The sequence below is a fragment of the Salminus brasiliensis genome, chromosome 7, assembly GCF_030463535.1.
Source record: "Salminus brasiliensis chromosome 7, fSalBra1.hap2, whole genome shotgun sequence".
In the NCBI taxonomy this organism is placed as follows: Eukaryota; Metazoa; Chordata; class Actinopteri; order Characiformes; family Bryconidae; genus Salminus; species Salminus brasiliensis.
The window spans coordinates 37,886,418-37,903,835 of record NC_132884.1 but is presented as its reverse complement, the minus strand read 5'-3'; the positions used below and the strand labels follow the sequence as shown (position 1 = coordinate 37,903,835).

The following is a 17,418-nucleotide window of genomic DNA, read 5'->3' as shown; positions in this document are numbered from 1 at the left end:
CTAAAATGTCCAGGGCCGGGGGTGTTCCTTCAGGACCAGGATTGGGAATCATTGTCTAAATGTTTGTGGACACCCTTTCTGGTGAATGCATTTAGCTGCTTTCAAGTTTCACCCATTGTCGTCACAGATGTGCAGATGCACACACACACACACACACACACACACACACACACACACACAGCTTATATAGTACCATTAAAGCCACATAGCCAATAGAATAGGACTCTCTGGAGCAGATAAGCATGAGCCTGACCTATTGGCATGACTTTTTGAAGCAACGAGCCCACAAGCATTGAGCTGTGGAGCGGTGGAACTGTGTTCTCTGGTCCAAAGGTGCTCCACCCATTACTTCTGGGGTGAGCAGAAAAGTTTGGGATGAGGTTGGGTACTGGTCATCCAATATCCCAATATCCCTCACTAATGCTTGTGTCTTTAATAGCCTTGATTTCAGAAGAAACACTGAATGAGCAGGTGTCCCAATACTTTTGTCCATATAGTGTAACTCAGTGTAACTTACTTCTGCTTTTTTTAACAATATGAAAACACAAGCTGCCCTTTGCACTGTGTGATCATTTCAGGTACAGCGAACCAATAAACCTCTCCTTGTTCCAACTGTAGAACAGTGCGTCTCACGTTCAGTCCTGGGGACCTCCTGCCTGCCACAGTTTCAGGTATTCGTACATTTACATTCGTAGTATTTGGCTCTCATCCAGAGCAACGTACATTTGAATCATGTTATACAGGGAGGGGAATGTAGAGTTAGGAGTCTTGGAAGGGCTTGATAATAAGCTGGTGAGTTGGGTCAAGTGTGTTGGACCAGGGCCTAGCTGAAACTAGGCTGGTATTAATAACTGATACTGTATGAATATACTGACTCTGGCTCAATGTCATACCATTAAACCTTGCACACAGGTTGAACTCAAGTCATCATATCGCACAGTTTATTAAACAGATTATAATCCACAATTACACTGAACAGTCGTGGTGTCCTTGTATTAGTTCTCAGTAAGGTATCAGCCAGAGGCCAGGGTTGAAGTATCTTCTGGTTCCTCCAGTGATGATGCTCTACTTCCTCAGGCCTCTCTTGCTCCTGGGTCCTTTGGAACTGAAGAAACAGACAACAAATATTAAGCAGACAATAACATATACGCCAGATATGGAAGACATGGAGAAATCAATATACACTAAATGTCCAAATGTTTGTGGACACCCCTTCTAATAGATGCATTCAGCTACTTTAAGTTGCACCTATTGATGACATTTTCTAATCCCTTTAGAGATTTAAGGATTGTCTGGAGCAGATAAACAATGAATCTATTGGAATCATGTCTAATGCCAGGCGTGGGCTAGATGGGTGTAAAATCCCCCAGCATTGAGCTGTGGAGCAGTGGAAGAACTGTACTCTCTGGAATGATGGTTGGGGCTCTATTCAAAGCTTTTGGGATGAGTTGGAGAGTTGGGGATGAGATGAGGTGGGGTGGTGATCATCCAACATCCTGACCTCACTAATGCTCTTGTCGTTGAATGCAATCAAATCCTCACAGCAATGCTCTGCTATTGGCACCATGACCAATGCCAGGTGTGGGCTAGATAGAGAGGTATAAAGCCCCTCCCCACCCACCAGCATTGAGCTGTGGAGCGGTGAAACTGTGTTCTCTGGAATGATGAATGGTGCACTCTTGTCACCGAATGCAATTAAATCCTTACAGCAATGCTCCTCCAATATCTAGTAGAAAGCCTTCGTCCCTGGACACTAGAAACAGTTAATCCAACAAAATCAGGATCAACTATTTTTTTAATCCCCTCAATTTCAAAAGAAATCATGAATGTGTCCCAATACTTTTGTCCATTCAGTGTATGTATTTTAACTTCACTGATAACAATGTGTGGAAAGTGTCATAAAACAATGAAACCCAGACCAAGTGACCTTCCCAGACTGATCTACTCCCACACCAACCGTCTTTATTACTCAAAACATCTAGAACAGCATTGCTTCATGAGCTGATGGTCACTGGTTTCACTGTTTTAGTCAATATTCAGCATATTATCATCAAAAAGAAGGAGATACACTGATACTGTTTCACAGAGCCTGATCAAATGGATTTAAAGGGGCCTGTTCTGTATTTATCATTCCTAATGGTTCATCTCTGATTCCCCATGATTGGATGGATTAGCTATTAGGTCTATTTACCATCTCTGGCTCTGTACAGTAGTTGGGCTGGCATTCAGACCACATCCGTTCAAAGCCCTGGCGTCTGCTCTGAGGCCTGGAGCTCTCAGGAGCTCATGGCCAGTCTGATCCCCCCCCGCCTACATCATGGCCTTAACCTTTGACCCTACGGTAGCAGCTGTTATGATCCCTCCACCTTTCCACGGTCTCTCACTGCGAGTGCCTTCCCTTAATCTAGACTGTAAACTCTTATCCAGAGAGAGAGACATCATAGACATGATAGACATGTAGACGCATCGATAGATAGATAGATAGATAGATTGATAGATAGACAGATAGATGGATAGACAGAAAAATAGACAGACAGACAAATATGTAGAAACATAGACAGACAGATGGACAGAGAAGCAAATATGTAGACAGATAGACAGACACGCAGACAGATAAATAGACAGATTGACAGATAGATAGACAGATAGATGGATAGACAGACAGATAGAAAAATAGACAGATAGACAGACAGACAAATATTTAGACAGATAGATAGACAGGCAGGCAGACAGATAGATAAAAAGATAGACAGATATATGGGTATACAGACAGATATATGGATAGACAGACAGACAGATAAGTAGACAGATAGACAGACAGGCAGATAAATATGTAGACAGGCAGACAGATAAATAAACCGATTGATAGATAGATGGAGACATACAAGCAAATAGATGGATAGGCAGACACACGGAAAGACAGACAGACAGATAGATGGAGAGACAGTTAGATAGATAGACAGATAGGTAAATGGATAGATAGACAGACAGAGAAAGAGGGAGATGGAAAGGCAAAGAGAGAAAATAAGTGAGGGGAAGAAAGACTGAGACTGAAAGAGAGAGAAAGTGAGCGAGACAGGCAGAGGAAGACATAGAGGTAGAGACTGACTCATCCAGGGTTTAAAGCAGCTGTTGGAACGGCCCCAATGAGGAACCTGCATAATGAATGTTTGCAGTGGTTTCTGGACAGAAAGCTCTGCCTGGAAATGACGAGTTGAAATTGAGGGTGAAAAAAACGGTGGACTTCTGCCATGAGTTTGCGGATGTTTAATATTTCGAGCGCCACTCCAGACCTAAGACTGTAGATGATTGGTGAAGATTGTGTCTCTGCAAGACGGCACAGATCCGGCATGAGTCAAACGCCATAATTATGCACGTAAACACCATCAGAATGCAGCGAGAGTCTCCATGGCTTCAGCACCAAACCTGCCAGCACTCCAGCACAGATAACAAAAGATGCCACACAGGCTTTTCTCTTTCTTTTTTTTAAACACACACCTGTGATTTGACTCTCTCACACACACACACATGGTGTGGCCTTCTGTGCTCCTGATGGGCGGGTTATGGGCGTCCAGCAGGTTTGGAGCGGAGGGGTTTGAATGTCAGTCGTGCAGTTTATTTTATACTGCGCAGGGTCGTATAATTATACCTCCTGACTTCACACACGGCTTAGTGTAGTTTTGCAGCTGTCCTTGCTGCTTGCTATTGTATCCGCCCGGATTGCAAGCATTTGTGTGTGTTTGGGTCTCGGGTGCCATGTCCTGCCCTTTTTCGAGGCTGCGCCTTTGTGTAACTAGTCTCAGTAGGCCTGATTTAAAGGTCGTGCCAATGAAGATCAAGCACTGCGCCAGCTGCTACTTCAAACAGTCCGGTCTGGAATGGAGTAAACACGAAGAGACGATAAAAGAGTCTCGACACTGCAGAGGTCTTACCAGCCTTATCTGGGTATTATCTGTGACTATCACTGTGAACAGTTTTACTAAGGCTTCCAAAGAAATGGTTAAAGGAACGGTTCAGAGATTCATCTAATTTACACTATTTTTAACATATAACTGGATAAAATGTTTAATGTAATTGACCAGCCAGGACATATTTGGTGTTTACATTTTTGGTTGCTTAGCTGTGAGGCTAATGCTGCTAACAGACACTAGAAGTCAATAGCCACCCTTGACAAAACCTTCGCCCTAATCAAGCGTTCATACGCCTCTAAACCTAAACAACGCTAGCAAACTAATGTTTCCCCTTAGATAAAGGTTGCAGGTCCAGGGGTTCGCGGACACAGGGAATTGTAGTACACTGAGATGCTGGAGCTGTCGTCTCGCTGTTTACACGCGAGAGCAGATGGACGCTAGCGTTTCAGGGTGCTCCCGTGTCTGTGTTACCTTCTGGCTCTCTCCTTTTAATTAGGCTGTTATAGTCAGACCTGCCAGAGTCATCAGACACATTCTGATACTGCTCAACATTCTCTGCCCTCCATAAAATCCTCTCAGTACTAACTCTCTCTTGTAACCTTCTCCAAGTTAAATGGCCACCCAGCCTGGCCTGCTGGAGGATTGCCCGCTGAGGTCCCCTCTACCTGCGTCAGACCAGCTGCCACCTACCAATCCAACCATCAGACCTCCCACCCACCACCACCCATACCAGACCAGCGGCACACCCTCCTACCACTGCTACCTGTCTAATGACCATGCTAAAACCTAAATGGACTCTTAACTATCTGCCACTATTAATATCACCACTATTAACTATCAGTTGTATCTGGTTTGGTCATTTTTAGCATTAATGTTTAAATATCTCTGGCCAGAGGAGGATGGGTCGGGTCCCCCTTGTGAGTCTTGGTTCCTCCCAAGGTTTCTTCCTCCAGCTCTGAGGGAGTTTTTCCTTGCCATTGTCGCCGTTGGGGCTCACTGGGGGTCTTTGATCCTTCATGTCTTACGTTATTTCTTCTTTTTGTTTCTGTCTTTTATTAATCACTAATTATGTAAAGCTGCTTTTTGACAACAACAGTTGTAAAAAGCTATACAAATAGATCTGACTTGATTTGACTAATCCTAAAACAAAAGCAATAAACTAATGCAAGAATGAGAAGATCAGCAGCCCAGCCAATCGTAGCCTCCTGCTATGCTAATTTAGCATTGCTATAGCAGCAGGCCTTTACAGATCTGAAAACAAAGGTAACGAAAGCCCACAAGGCAGGAAAAGCTAAAAGAAGAAGCCAAGCGTTCTCAGCTTGTATCTTCTTCGGCGTGGAATACTATGAAGAAAAGGCTGTTTAATGGAGTTGTGGAGGTAAGATCGAGATAAGATCTGGAAGACAAAGAAAACTCTCAGAGATAACTGCTCATATGACTACTAAGAACCTGCATGAACGTTCTGCCAGGAGGATGATGCATGTTTCCACTGTACACACGTGTAATCTTCACGGAAGAGGCAAAACACTGAAAACTTGAACTGTGACTGTGCTGCCGAAACATCTAGACAAGATTGATGAGTCTTCGAAACTAGTGCTGTGTACTGATGAAGTCCTTGTGACATGTGTAACAGTGCATAGCTTAATGCAAATGAATCATCTTATTAAGGTTGACCCCAACTTCCTCCCGCTGGTCTTTGTCTTTACAGAGGCTAGTGACGTATTAGCGCTTTTAATACTGATGGAATGTAAACACAGCGTCGCTACTGTTGAGCTCAGAGGGTGGATTACACTTTATTTCTGCTGAATTATGGATTAAATCTCATAACTAACTCTTATTCTCTTACACACACACACATATACACACACACAGAGCTGCGCCTCATTTTAGCTCATTTAGCTTAATCCAGCCCAATGACTGACCATCCCTTCATCTCTCAAAAAGTTGGTGAAGCATTTTCTCTATTAAAGCCTCTGTGTTCGAGCTTTGTTATGTTCGAGGCTGAACTTCTCTAAACTACACCGAGATATTCTAAGAACAAATAAACAGATTCCTCTAGACAGTTTATTAGGCACACCACACAATTATTTGTCTGCCTGCCCGAAAATTTAAGGACATGCTAGCTTATGAGTTAATCCAAATTAATCATAGAATATTGTTGTGATTAATGCGATTAAAACTGTTTAATCGACTAACATTCACTACTTTAAACTTATTATTATAAACTAAAATGAAACCTTTAGCCTTAAAACTAACCAAGAAGACCAAGAAGTTAAAATAAAAAGTACAGCTGCCCCCAGTGTTCAACTCCAAGCTGAGGTTGTCTTCATTTTTGTCCCAGATCACTTTAACAATCCTGTGTCACTTTAATGAAGACCTGGATGTATTCTAAATAGCTTGAGAGAAGTTGAGAGAAGATTTGATTGGATACTGATACGTAGAAACGTCTGTAAATTTGATCTTTCACCAAACCCTTCATTTAAAGTGACAGTTTGACAAACTAACCAAAATAATAAATACACAGTTGTCCCTGTACCCCAAATAATCACCAGCCAAGATGTGTCCAGTGTTGACACTTTCATTTTTAGCTATGCAGTAGAGCTTAAAAGCTAATCTAGCTAAATATCAGAAGCTTATAACCACCAGTTCACACTGTGCAAACAGCTTGCCTAAATACACCATATGGACAAAAGTATTGGGACACCTGCTCCTACATTGTTTCTTCTGAAATCAGGAGGTAACATCAGTAACTTTCTCAACTGTCCAGGGAAGAAGGCATTTTACTAGATTTAGGTGAGGAATTGATTGCATTCAGTGACAAGAGCATTAGTAAGGTCAAGATGTTGGATGATCACCACCCCACCTCACTATCCCCAACTCCCGACTCATCCCAAAAGCACTGGATGTAGCACCATCTATCATTCCAGGGAACACAGTTCCACTACCCCAGAGAGTCCTACTCTATTAGCAGTGCTTCAGGGTCTATTGGGAGCTGTGTGTGTGCATTTGCACGTCTATGTAGCGCAGCTGAATGCATTAGAAAGGGTGTCTTTGTCTGTTTGTCATTTGGACATACAGTGTACATTGCCTAAGCACACAATCCAGACTTAAAGAGATATTATGTGACAGCTGCTCAAAGCAAGTGACGCTAACTGGTGTACATAAGCTTCCATTGCTGGACAACTACTTTAGCTTTTAGTAACTACAATGAGAATTAAAGAAGCTAAACTCTGTAAACCAACCATGTGTGCTCATAATGGGGAAAAACTGGGGTGGCAAACTATGACAGGTGAAAGTGGAGTGATTCACAGCTACTCACTTCTTCTGGTGGTCACTGACTCTGTTCCTCAGGACAGTTACCTGCGACAGAGAGAACCAGAGACGTGAGGTTGTATCTGAATCACCACCAACCATGTCTGCTTCCTTCTCATGCCAATCAAATGACTGGGAACGAATCCAAGGACTAGATATACTGTATAACCAGATAGTCTTGCCAAGTCTGGCCTGGGTGTGGCTGCCACAGGTGGTGTGAGTTATAATTTAATGGCTCTGTCAACATTTGCTCATGTGAAAGCTCACGCTGAAACAAAAGAAGTTCCTACAGCCACCTCATGCTGGAAACAGCCCTGTCTAAAGCGTGGCCTTCCTTACGCTTGACGTCAGGACACACTAGACACATCCTTACGTTAAAAAACCATACCTCGTATTTCTGACGCGTATATTTGTACTGCAGTTCGAATTTCTCTGCCTCCAGTTGGTACATCCACTTCCAAAGTTCAGTGGCTTTCTCTCTGCGTGGCAGGACAGATGGTAAACATGAATAACCAGTCGCTGGAGAGCCTGTATGCCTGCAGACTGTGGCTTTACAATGCATTAATGTACGGCTTTGAAGACATGCTCTACATTACTAGACTTTATTTGGGTTGCGGCACGTCTGGTATGCCCAGTCTGCTTCTCAGGCATACCTGAGCTTGTCTGCGTTCAGGTGGTCGATATGTAGCTCTTTGCGACGCTCAGAGAGGATCTTCCTCTTCTTCTCTCGTTCAGTTTGCTTCTTCGGCCCTCGCCTGTCCGTCTGTTGACAACACAGATAAGGTGAATCAGATGAAAGTGGTGTGAAGTGAGGAGTTAACGCAATGGTTCCCAACCACGGTCATGGAGGACCTCCTGTCCCCAGCACATAGAAGTGTTTGCCTTGCTCCCAAAACACATGATCCTGCTAATCAGATAATTCAAACAAGTCTTTCCTGGGATGAAGGTGATGTGTTAAAGTAGGAAACCATTCAAATGTGCAAGGGGCAGGAGGTTCTCCATGACTACGGTTCGGAACCAAAGAATCTCTAAAGAATAGAGCCGGTGTATCGATGTATACATAGATACTCATCTAGATACTGAAATGCCATCTCTGCTCTTTAGAGATTCTTTGGTTCCCCAACCTGGCATCAGGCCGATATCAGCAGAACATGGCGGCTCAGGAAAAACCCAGAACAAATCCTTCTACAAGGAAATACCCTGAAATATCACACACATGTGCTTGAGTGGTGTGACCATGATGGCCTAAATTTTTGTCTAAATTTAAGAGATTCAACTATCATTCATTTATTTTAAAGCTCAGTATAAGCTCAAGTATAAAATCCTGAGGAGCTTTAGGAGGTTCTTCCATTTGAAACTGTTGAGGAACCTCTTAAGGTGTTTTGAGGAGCCTTTCAGGAACCTATTTCTTCTAAAAACCTTTTCTTGAAGGTTCCTCAAAGCACTTTAAGAGGTTCCTCCAGTTTCAAATGGAAGAACCTCCTAAAGTTCCTCAATGATCTTATACTTTTACCAGTGTAGACGATGTATCAGGTTGGTATTGACCAATGTGCAAGATTTTAATATCAGTATTTTGGAAATGAAGAAGTGGTATAGTGCCATCTCAGCTCAACTGATGCTTCTTTAAAGTACTAGTTTTGTAAATGCCATGTGAATTTGAAGAACATTTTTAAAGAGAATTTCAACAGTTTTTCAACATTTCTGCATAATAGGGGGCGCACTATCAATCAAACATGGCCATTTAGTTACTATCCAGTTTGAGCAGTGAACCACGTTCTTAAAAATAAAGGTGCTACAAAGGGTACTTGATCAATGACATAGAAGAACCGAATTTGGTTCCATGAAGAAGCATGTAAAAGTGTTGAGATGTGAGTGTAAAGAACCCTTAAGAGGTTTACAAACAACTTTCTCTTGATGTAAAGGTAACATTTATTTTACAAACATGCTTCTTTATGGAACCAATAGTAGTTAATGAATGGGCTTGCTGCTCCTTTGCAGGACCTTTATTTTTTAAGAGAGCACATTTTCATGTAGATGAAGCCCTTCGAGCTTCAAGTACGGCTCGGCTCGACTCGTCATCCCTCAAAATCCGTGGAACAAGCGTCCAGGCTTTTTTCTGTCCTGCACCAAAGTGGTGGAACGAACTTCCCCTGGGTGTCCAAACAGCAGAGTCCAACGCTCACTGTCTTCAAACCCAGACTGAAGACCCTCCTCTTCTGAGAGTACTTGGACGAATAGCGAATAAAGTACTATGGTCACCTTATTGACCTGTGTTTAGTAGAGTCTAAACTTAGAGGTATCTTTAAACTATTAGTCTATTTAAACTAGCTGAGGTTTTTCTTGGGTAAATAGCAAAGCACCTTTGTAAGTTGCTCTGAATAAGTCTATTTAAACTAGTGTCTGCTAATTTAGAGTGTCTGCTAATTGCCGTAAATGTAATGTAAATGTAAATGATGGTAAAACAGTGATACATTTAAAAAAATCCCCCTGTAAAATCTCTTTAAATAAAAAAAAACTACATTTTAGGCCTAAACCTTTATTTGTGGCCTAAACCTTCTCAAACTGACTATTAAAAACTACTACAGTGTCTCAGACATCAGGTAGCATATTCACATCAATCTCTCGTAATCACTTTCTGTGAGAGACCTTTAATAGGCATTAAAAACCACCACTGTAAAGAATTCTGACGTCGTTTTTTTAGAAGGAAGATGGAAATTTTACAGGAATTCCCTTATTAAAAACTAATCACATAACATTAAAGTTCTATATATTTTTATTATTTTCACCCCCTCCCCCCCAGAGCTGTAGGCCACAGTCCCTTAACATTACCTTCTGCATGTATCCAGTGAACTGTAAGTTGGTCAGGACTTTCTTTTTCTTGGCATCATCATCAGCTTTCCTCTTCGCTTCTTCCTCCTCCTTTCGTGCCTTTTCTTCCTGAACGATACAAAACTCTTGTAAATTTTCCGTCCAAAAAAACCCATGACATGTGACATCTTTTAGGAATGACTCACCGCCAGCTTGTTCTGCCGCTCACGCTCTTTCTCTGCACGGATTCTCATCTGCTCGGCTCTTTCGGATCGCCGTTTTTCCTTGGAAGAAAAGATTTATTCAGCCCTCAATCAACATCCACTACTGTGCAAATGATCACTTTCACTGTTTGTAATTCGGATCCAGGCCAGTGTGGCTGCCGGGCAGACTGTCAACAAACTAGGATGTTTTAGTAGTGTTGAGAATGTCCAGAGGGACATGTTTGTAGTCTGAAATTACTGGGAAAGCTTTAAACCATGCAGACCCATACAGGTTATAATAACATTGATATCCAGACTGTTGTATATTTTAAACCTTGATTTGTAAAATGACTGTAAACAAAGAATTACCCAAAGCTGCTAAAACAGATTTTTTGAATGATTCCACTTTTGCTTCCATGGACTAACAGCTTTATAAAAGAGGTGTGAGTGTGAGGGATCTTTAAACTGATAAAGAACTTCCACATCCACATCTATAAACCGTTAAAGGCATCTTCACACACACATCTATTTAACAAACATGATTTCTTTCAGAAAATAAAAGTGATTCTTTCATGGCGTCGTTTAGAAAATCATTTCTAGTATCTTTATTTGTATGAGTTCAGTATAAAAGCTTTAATTTAAATAGTTATTAAAAACGATTTAATAATACCTACATATTAATAATATTTCAATGTTCATTACCTTTAAATCAATAAGTATTCAATCAATTAGTAAATCAATAATTGTTTACAATATATCTAAAAGTAATAACATATATATATATGTATATATATATATATATATATATATATATATATATATATGTATATAAACATTTTAAACTCAAAATAAATATATTGGTTACAGAAGTGAGGGGTATTTCACAAAACAGGATTTAAGTACCTTAATTACCTTAAAATCAAGAAGTAGTAAATCAATTAGTAAACCAATAATTGTTTACAAAATATCTAAAAGTAATAGCAATTTATTATGAATATATATAAATATATATATATATATATATATATATATATATATATATAATCATAAACATATATATACATATAAACATTTTTAACTTAAAATAAATATATTGGTTACAGAAGTGAGGGGTATTTCACAAAACAGGATTTAAGTTTGGAGCCCAACTTAAGTACTGTCTCTCAGCTCTATATATATAGTGCCAGAGCACTAAAATGGGTCGTGGATGGGTCTTCCAGCATGACAATGACCCAAAACATACAGCCAAGGAAACAAAGGAGTGGCTCCATAAGAAGCATATCAAGGTCATGGAATGGCCTAGCCAGTCTCCTGACCTCAATCCCAACGAAAATCTATGGAGGGAGTTGAAGCTTCGCGTTTCCAAATGCACGCCTAAAAACCTTAAGGACTTGGAGATGATCTGCAGAGTGGAATGGGCCACACTCCTACTGCTGAAGTGTGTGCAAACCTTATAAAAACTACAAGAAACATCTGACTACTTATTTCCTTTAATGAAATTCAAGTTGATTTTTATTTCTCATTTCATTCATTTTGATATTCTGTGTGTCACTGTTAAAATAAAGCTGGCATAAAATTATGGGACGTTTCATTTATTTTTTTGTATTAAAACGTTTAAAGTCAGTGGGGGGTCAAATAATGTTTTCCTCCACTGTATACATATATATATATATATATATATATATATATATATATATATATATATATATATATATATATATATATATATATATATATATGTGTGTGTGTGTGTACTATAAATATACATAATATATGTAATATATAAACAATACATACAACCAGACAATGGGATTCATTCACCAACTGTTCTTAAGAAGACATTTCTCGTTAAAACCCACTTAAAGAGTTTTCACAGAGGTCCTGACGTAGACCAGTGTTTTCTTAGCTGGGGTTTGTTCAGTCTATGTGGATTATGGAGGATACATCTTTATCACTTCTGCACATCATGAATCTGACCTAGACTTTCTCAACAACAAATCAAAGAGAATTCTTAGGAAGATTTAGGTGAATGAGGCCCACTGTTATCATGAGGTATAAAAAAGCTCAACAGTAAACTATATACACACATTATCTACAAAGCTATAAACAGTCTATGAAGTTTACCGCCTTCAGGACTACAACACAGTTTATGACTCACAATTCGGCTGGTGAGGGCAATGAGTTCCTCTTCCTCCTTCTTTCGGCTTTCGAAGTGCGCCTCGATCAGAGACTGAAGCTCAGTCAGATCCTTTTCCATGCGCTTGCGGTGGATATCCTGCACCAAAGCAGGTCACTTTAACTGTTTCTCTTGAATTACGAGATTCATTTATCTAGTTCTAGATGTTTTTACTTTTTGTAAGCAGTTCTGTTCTGGGTGAACATGAATGGAATAGTGCTTGAAACAGCAAAATGATCTAAAATAACTCAACTATTTTTCAATGAAAAAAGACACTTTCACTCAATCATGAGGCATCAAAACGTGTCTAAAATAAGTTGAACAATCTTGTAGTAATTCTTAGTGTCCAAATCCAAATTATTTCACTTTTTTGCAGCATATCCATTGAACCTGTCAATCACACCACAATTTTTATGTTCTAAAAATATTTTACAGTCTTATGCACAAGTTTGGGACACAAAATATAGCTTACAGTTTTAATAATTTTGTTGACTTTCTAAATGGATATACAATTTGACAAATTCTTTACTGGAGACAAATTTAGGTGTAAAAATCATTTTGCAGCACATTTTCAACACAAATTCTTTGTATTTTTTAAATTTTACATAATGAAAAAAGCTGTTTATTCATTGCATTGCATTTTTTCAATATGTAAAATATTTGAAAAAAAGTTTTTTACCTCTGCACATTCTTAAGCATAATTACTGCTTTTTTGTAGCTTAATTTAATATACTGCAACAAAAAAACATTAAATATGATAAGTGGAAGTAATGTCTCATTAAATATGTCATAAATAATTTAACAAAGTCATCATTTATGGCACATTTTTAACACAAATTGTTTGTATTTTCTGAATTTTACATATTGAAAAAATGCTGTTCATTCAATTGCATTGCATTTTTTTAATATGTAAAATTTAGAAAATATAAACAATTTGTGTTGAATGTGCCATAAATCATGACTTTGTAAAATTATTTATTATTATTTATTATTTATTATAAATTATTTATTTATTATTTATTGACATATTTAATGAGACATTACTTTTACTTATGTTTTTTTTTGCAGTATATTAAATTAAGCTACAAAAATGCAGTAATTTTGCAGAGGTAAAAAAATAAAAATGAGATCTTCTCTAAAGTTTAGAAAATCAACAACATATATTCAGACCAGGAGTGCCAAAATGTTTGCATACAACCACAGTGGTCAGTCACGTGTCCAGCTGTACTCACATCAAAGTCAACTTTCTCCCCATCAGGAATTTTGGGTGGTACTAATGGTGGCAGAAAAGATCTACAAATGAAAAAATGACGTTTGTTAGTACTTCTTTCCTGCTGAATGCTTAGTTTGAGATTGGGATCGGTGGTGCTGTCTCACAGCCACACTTTCACTCACTTCAGTTTCGGTTTTGCCTCTTCTGTAAACACCCAGTTGTTATGAGAGAGAAAGAAACAGAACAAACACGTTAAGGAGAAGATGTTATCACAGCATTACCACTTTAATCACTTAAATGGCCGGTGAAGTTTCATCACACACTTCTGTTACCACAGAAAACCAGCTTACTCAGAAGTCCCTGCAGGTACTGGAGTATTGTACCTTAGTGTGTAATTCGCATTGGGGTGTTAAGGGGTTAACCAGGTCTGTTTACTCCTAAAGAATCCAACTTGGTGGACACTACAGAACCAAGCTACATTATAGCATAGCAATTGTGATCAGAGAAGGCGTGGCTTTCTTACCGTCCTCTTCATGTTCCACATTCCCACCTACGAGAAGAGCAAGGGCAAAGGACAGTGAGTCTATGTTAAGGCAAGACCAGACATAAGGGCTGACACAGAAGATGGACAATGCAGTGAGGAGCCCTAAGGCACAATGGCAATCATCATAGGACAAAGCTATGTTAGCTATGCTCGCTAATGGAGGCCCATGAGCGACAGTGCTCTCAGAGGTCTGTGCTCTCTAACAAAACCTCATTGTCTGAACTGGGTTTGAGGTATCAAACAGGTCACAGTTCACCTAAAACGTTGTATTCTAGATTACCTGGTGATGTAATCAGCATTTCTAAGAATGACCTGGAGTCTGTTTAGCAAAAGTGTGAAGAGACTACATCAACTACGCCATACACTGAGGAGTAACCTGTCATGTCACAAGGAAGAAAACCCGGCCATTGACGTCATTGCTTTTTCTTACCTGCTTCCTGACCGCTGGTGTCCTCAAGGGCTGTTAAAGAGACACACAAAAATGCATTACATTCACAGCAAGAGGCCGACGCTCTCATCCAGAGCGACTTAGAATTTGTGGGAGAATTAGTTAGTGTTTGGAGAGTTTGGACTTTTGGCCTTTGCCAAGAACTTTTCTTGGTTTAGTGTGGTGCACTTGCCTGGGCATGGAACCAACTTATCCACTATGCTGTTCCACCCAAAAAGCCCTATGAAAGCTGTAATTTACACTCTTAAAAATAAAGGGCTTCAAATGGTTCTTTGATTGGTGACAGAAGAACCAAGACTTGGGGTAAAGTAAGTAAGTTTGAGCACCTTTTAAAGGTCTAAAGAATCTTCACTTAATGTAAAGCTTCACAGTAATTCATTCACTCAGTATCATTCTAAAAACATTTACGCCAGGGGACTCTGAGCGGTCAAGTAGACTAAGGCTCTGCCATTGAGACCCAAGGATCAAAAAAGTCTACATCAGGGGGCTTCGAGAGGTCCTGTGGACTAAGACCACTATAAACAGAGGATCGCTGGTGTGAGTACCAGGTCATGATGCCCGCCATCAGCAGCTGGAGCCAGAGAGAGCGCAATTGGCCTTGCTTTCTCTGGGTGGGTAGATGAGGCTCTCTCTATCCTTACATCGCTTCAGTAAGATGCTGACCGGCACAAGCAGCTGCCTGCTGGCTGATGCATCAGAGTTGGGTATCAGGCGCTTTCCTCAGAGCGCGTTGGCTGCCTGGTAATGTTGCATCTGTAGCAGTTTGAATAGAGGCAGTGGCTGGTTGCACATGCATCAGAGGAGGCATGTGTCTGTCCTCACCCTCCCAGTGTCGGGGGCATTATGTGTGATAGAGGAGAGTGCTAATGAGTGGGTTGGGTAATTGGCAATCTAAAATTAGGGATGAAAATGCTGGGGGAAAAAGGTCAGATTAATGATGTTTTTAAACAGAATTGTTCAGAGCTCATAAATTGAACATCTTCCAAATATGAAACCATTGATGAATGTCAGAATATTTGTGAAAACTGTGAGTGGGTTTGAAGAACCATTGGCGAATAAGGCCTATTGTTTATTGTGGGACCAAAAGTGGTCACCATCTGAAGCACCTTCATTTTTAAGAGTGCATTGCTGGTTATGAAGTTAAAACTGTAGGCTACTCATCTTATATTTCATAGCAATTTACCTTTATTCCTGTTTTATTAAATAATAAAGGTGGCAAATAATGAGGCTAATTAGACAGGGAATCCATAACAATCAAATCTAATGTTTCTTTATCTGAAATATCAGTCCTACAATAACCTTAGCTTGGCTTAGCATCCTTAACTGTCTCCAAAGCATGTACATTTCAAAACTGATTTCGGTGTATTTTCTTGCAAGATCCACATCTTTGTACACCGATCCTGATTATGTCACACACCTGGATTCCTCCACCATATGATCACTGTTGTCTTTGCACTTAGACAGGTCAGAACCCGCATGTCTCATGGTACCTTTCATTTGACTGGAGGTATTACATAAACACATGAAGTACAACAAATGGAACTACCTGGGTTTTATGTCACGGGAACTGACATATGTAATTCATATAATTGAGAACTAATCTTATGTTACGTTCAGACGGCCCTCGTGACACAGGGACTCTCTGGGTTTGGAGGTCATTTCTCTCCGGTGGCTTGGGCAAATTCTAATAGCAACCAGTAGTGCAGTCTCTTATAGGAGCAAATGGCAAATATGGTACCAGTCTTATATCAGTCTTATATCAGAAATATATCAGTGACCCTCACTTCTGTGTCATAATGCTAGAAAATGAGTTTAATATTAATAATATAGATAATAGTTTTGGGCCTTTTTAGCAAGCAATTATTGATTATTATATTTAGCAGGGAATGACGTCATTGAATCAATGACTCAACAACTGGACATTGTTCAAGTGATAACTTGCCAATGGCCACTTGTAGGTTGCATCCATAACCATGTACTAATATAGTACATAGTATGTCAAAAGAGAACACTGTTAGTAGTACACTGGGTTCTTCATGGGTTATTTACAATAAGCAGTGGTTATATAGTCATAGTCATGATAATGCAAAGAACCCTTTGAAAGCTTCAATGCCTCTCTGATTGGTGGAAAACCTAATGTTAGGTTACAAAAGGCTTTTAATAGCACTAAAGTTGTTTCCACTATTATTACAAGCCAACAAACTCAGGGTGTACATTTATTAATATGGATTGGATAGTATTGTTTGGTATGTGATTTTGGATGCAACCCAAAACCACATACTATGCTTCACTGTACATTGCAGTTATGATTGGCAACGTGACAATTTTCCCACTTTACGAGGGCCGCCCAAACCATTAGATCAGTTTTGAAGAGCATCTTCTACAAGCTTTGCAGAGTTAATTGCTGAACACAGTTTGACATTAATAAAGCCATAACATAAATGTTAGCATTAGCTGAAGCGGCACTACCTTCCTCCTCCTCCTCCTCCTCCTCATCCTTCAACTCTACCTCCTGCTCCTCCTCCTCCTCTACATGCTCCTCCTCCTCCACAACCTCTTCTGTGCAAAGAAGCAGACAGCACAGTAAGATGGCGGTCATCCTCTATCGCTAGAGAATGACGCCTGCATCCTGCTCACACACATGAATCACAGTAGGCATGCACACATCCACAAAGTACAAACTCTGAACCCGAGCCCTTTACTGTCATGCCACAAAACATTCGCAGATTGGTTCATGCATGCCTTTTGATGGGACAGGCAGAAGCATAGGATCTGTTGCCAGAGCAGATGATTAGCTTGTTGT

General features: G+C 39.9%; 1 protein-coding gene across 1 annotated transcript; it reads right to left on the bottom strand.

Moving 5' to 3' along the window:
• Positions 1 to 940: 940 nt before the first annotated feature.
• tnnt2b (troponin T type 2b (cardiac)) lies at positions 941 to 17,131 on the bottom strand. The gene is made up of 12 exons (XM_072683169.1): positions 17,125 to 17,131; positions 14,598 to 14,628; positions 14,147 to 14,173; positions 13,806 to 13,827; positions 13,643 to 13,703; positions 12,393 to 12,509; positions 10,238 to 10,315; positions 10,053 to 10,160; positions 7,877 to 7,986; positions 7,612 to 7,702; positions 7,231 to 7,271; positions 941 to 1,105 (listed from the first exon to the last, which is right to left on the bottom strand). Exons 6-12 carry the CDS (start codon positions 12,489 to 12,491, stop codon positions 1,066 to 1,068), a joined length of 567 nt encoding a protein of 188 aa, XP_072539270.1. The 5' UTR covers positions 12,492 to 12,509; positions 13,643 to 13,703; positions 13,806 to 13,827; positions 14,147 to 14,173; positions 14,598 to 14,628; positions 17,125 to 17,131; the 3' UTR covers positions 941 to 1,065.
• Positions 17,132 to 17,418: the final 287 nt, after the last annotated feature.